Below are 2,155 nucleotides of genomic sequence, written 5' to 3'. Positions count from 1 at the left end.
ATATTTGGGGGGGGGGTGTTAGGAGTTCCCTTCCTCTTTGTGGTTCATCGATTCATGGAAAGAAGAATATGTATGCAATGTACTTTATATACACACATATAGACCTACTAGTTTACTGTAATAACAATGAGAAAGTTTACCTGACCGTTTTCAAGAGGGGGCAAACATTAAAATTTCAAGAATTTAAAGTCATTAAAAAGACAGCTCGGGAAAGCTAATTTCATGCCATCTAGGGATCGAAATTTTCCCGGGGGAGGACCCCTGGACCGTCCTTCCTCTTTGGGGTTCATCGGTTCATAAAAAGAAGAATCGGCCTACGTACGCGACTCAGTTTTTTTATGTACATACATACACACATAAATAGGCCTTACTGTAATAAAAGTGAGAAAGTTTGGTTTAACTGACCATTTTCAAGAGAGGAACACATTGAATTTCATTAAAAGACACCTCATAAGTCTAGAAAGCCCATTTCCCGTCATCTAGGAATCAACATTTTCCCAGGGGAGGACCTTCCCCCTTTCTTTTTGGAGTTTTTATGAAAAAAAAAATTGACACCCCCACCCCAAATGTGAAACCAGGTCCGCCCGTGTTTATAAACTCTATCTTCAAGGTGCTTATTGCATTTGTAGATTTCCATTTTTGCTTGTTCAAAGCTATGAATAAAATAAGTAGGCCTACCGACCTATCCACTAAGCGTTGACTTATTATATAAGTTTTAGTCAATATAATACTGTGTTCAAATGTTGTTTATTATTCTATTATTGTGGCAATATATACTGTAATACAACTTCATAATAAAACTTTATATGGTTCAAATATCACAATTTCCAAAAAATAAATGATAATCTGAGCAAGATAGACATTTTATGACTATTTTCAAGAGGGGAAAACTAAATTAAAATTACGCCCGTTTGCATCAATTTCCACCAAGTGCTCCAGTCTTCAATTCAATGAAGTTTGCATACCATCCTTTATTTCAGGAAGGTTTTGAGGGGTACCGTAGTTATTTGAGAAGTATTTTTAAAATGTTTGTGTATACAATTGTAATAGGCCTACTAAATAAATCACCCTTCATTGGAAATAGCCTACACGATATGCTACCAAAACACACAGATCCGGGTTATAACAATTAATTAAATTCTCAATGAAGAAAAAATAGTATTTAAAATGGTTTAGTTTGCATTTTTGAAATTCGAAATTGAACATTTGGGGCCTTACTAGATGTGTATAAGAGACAGATTCTAAATTGAACATTTGGGAGCGCTTATTCTAAATTTAACATTTGGAAGGGGAACTTATTCGAAATTTAACATTTTGGCATAATTTAGCATAATTTCCCATCAGTCTCGGCATAATTTGATTTGCATCCCTGGTCACACCGATCTTGCATTCCGCTAGGTTTTAAACCAATCGGACTTAATACCAAACTTAAGTTTTCGTGTAACAAACAAAATGAGCAACAACGACAGTGACAGTGACAACGACGATGAAGAAGAACACTATGGTAAAAACAGTATTATTGACATGGGAAAAGGATGATGTAAAGTATTGTAGGGGATGAGGAAGTGTTGGGCACTACATGGGGATTGCGGTGATTTTCATTACTCATACACCAACTATTTTTAGTACCCATTTTTTATGTAGGACCTAAGTGTAGAGATTTTAATTCATTTTTGTTTCTCCGTTCACAGGACAAGTTTCAAGATGTACAGACAATTGATTTCACTGCTATTATTATTATTTCTATGCCAACGTCCTGTTGTTGCTCAGGAAACGGTCGACAATGAGGCTTCTAAATGTATATGTGAATGCCAGCAATATCACGAGGAACGGGAGGCAGAGCAGGAAATCCCAAATTATCTTCCTCCCCAACAACCACTTTTCCATGGACAGCCAGGAATTCCAGGTAAAAGTAGGGAGTCCGTATTTACTCATCTATGAACTTAAGTTGCTGTACTCATCTGTCGCTCAGTGATGGTCAGTGGCGGTACCAATGTTGTTGAATTAGTGGTAGGGGGAACTAAGGCAGTTGAAATCTTTGGTCGGAGGAAGGGGATTTGAAAAAAGAATTTGACACAAAGCGGCAGCCAATGACGCCTTATGAGGAAGGTTTTTTCCCCTCCAAATGTGGGCAACCAAGCATACCTTCCAAAGC

General features: G+C 37.2%; 1 protein-coding gene across 1 annotated transcript in view; it reads left to right on the top strand.

The window, feature by feature from the left end:
• Nucleotides 1-2,155, top strand: part of LOC117101953 (complement C1q tumor necrosis factor-related protein 3-like) — a 6,276-nt gene that overhangs the window by 1,915 nt on the left and 2,206 nt on the right. The window contains exon 2 of the mRNA XM_033242084.1: nt 1,692-1,906. Within this exon, the coding sequence (XP_033097975.1) occupies nt 1,705-1,906 (202 nt within the window). The 5' untranslated portion in view covers nt 1,692-1,704. The remainder of the gene's footprint in view (nt 1-1,691; nt 1,907-2,155) is intronic.

The sequence above is a fragment of the Anneissia japonica genome, unplaced genomic scaffold, assembly GCF_011630105.1.
Source record: "Anneissia japonica isolate Jap-2015-1 unplaced genomic scaffold, ASM1163010v1 scaffold1005_len2656397_cov198, whole genome shotgun sequence".
In the NCBI taxonomy this organism is placed as follows: Eukaryota; Metazoa; Echinodermata; class Crinoidea; order Comatulida; family Comatulidae; genus Anneissia; species Anneissia japonica.
The sequence above is the reverse complement of the archived record's forward strand: the minus strand, read 5'-3'. Positions and strand labels throughout refer to the sequence as shown.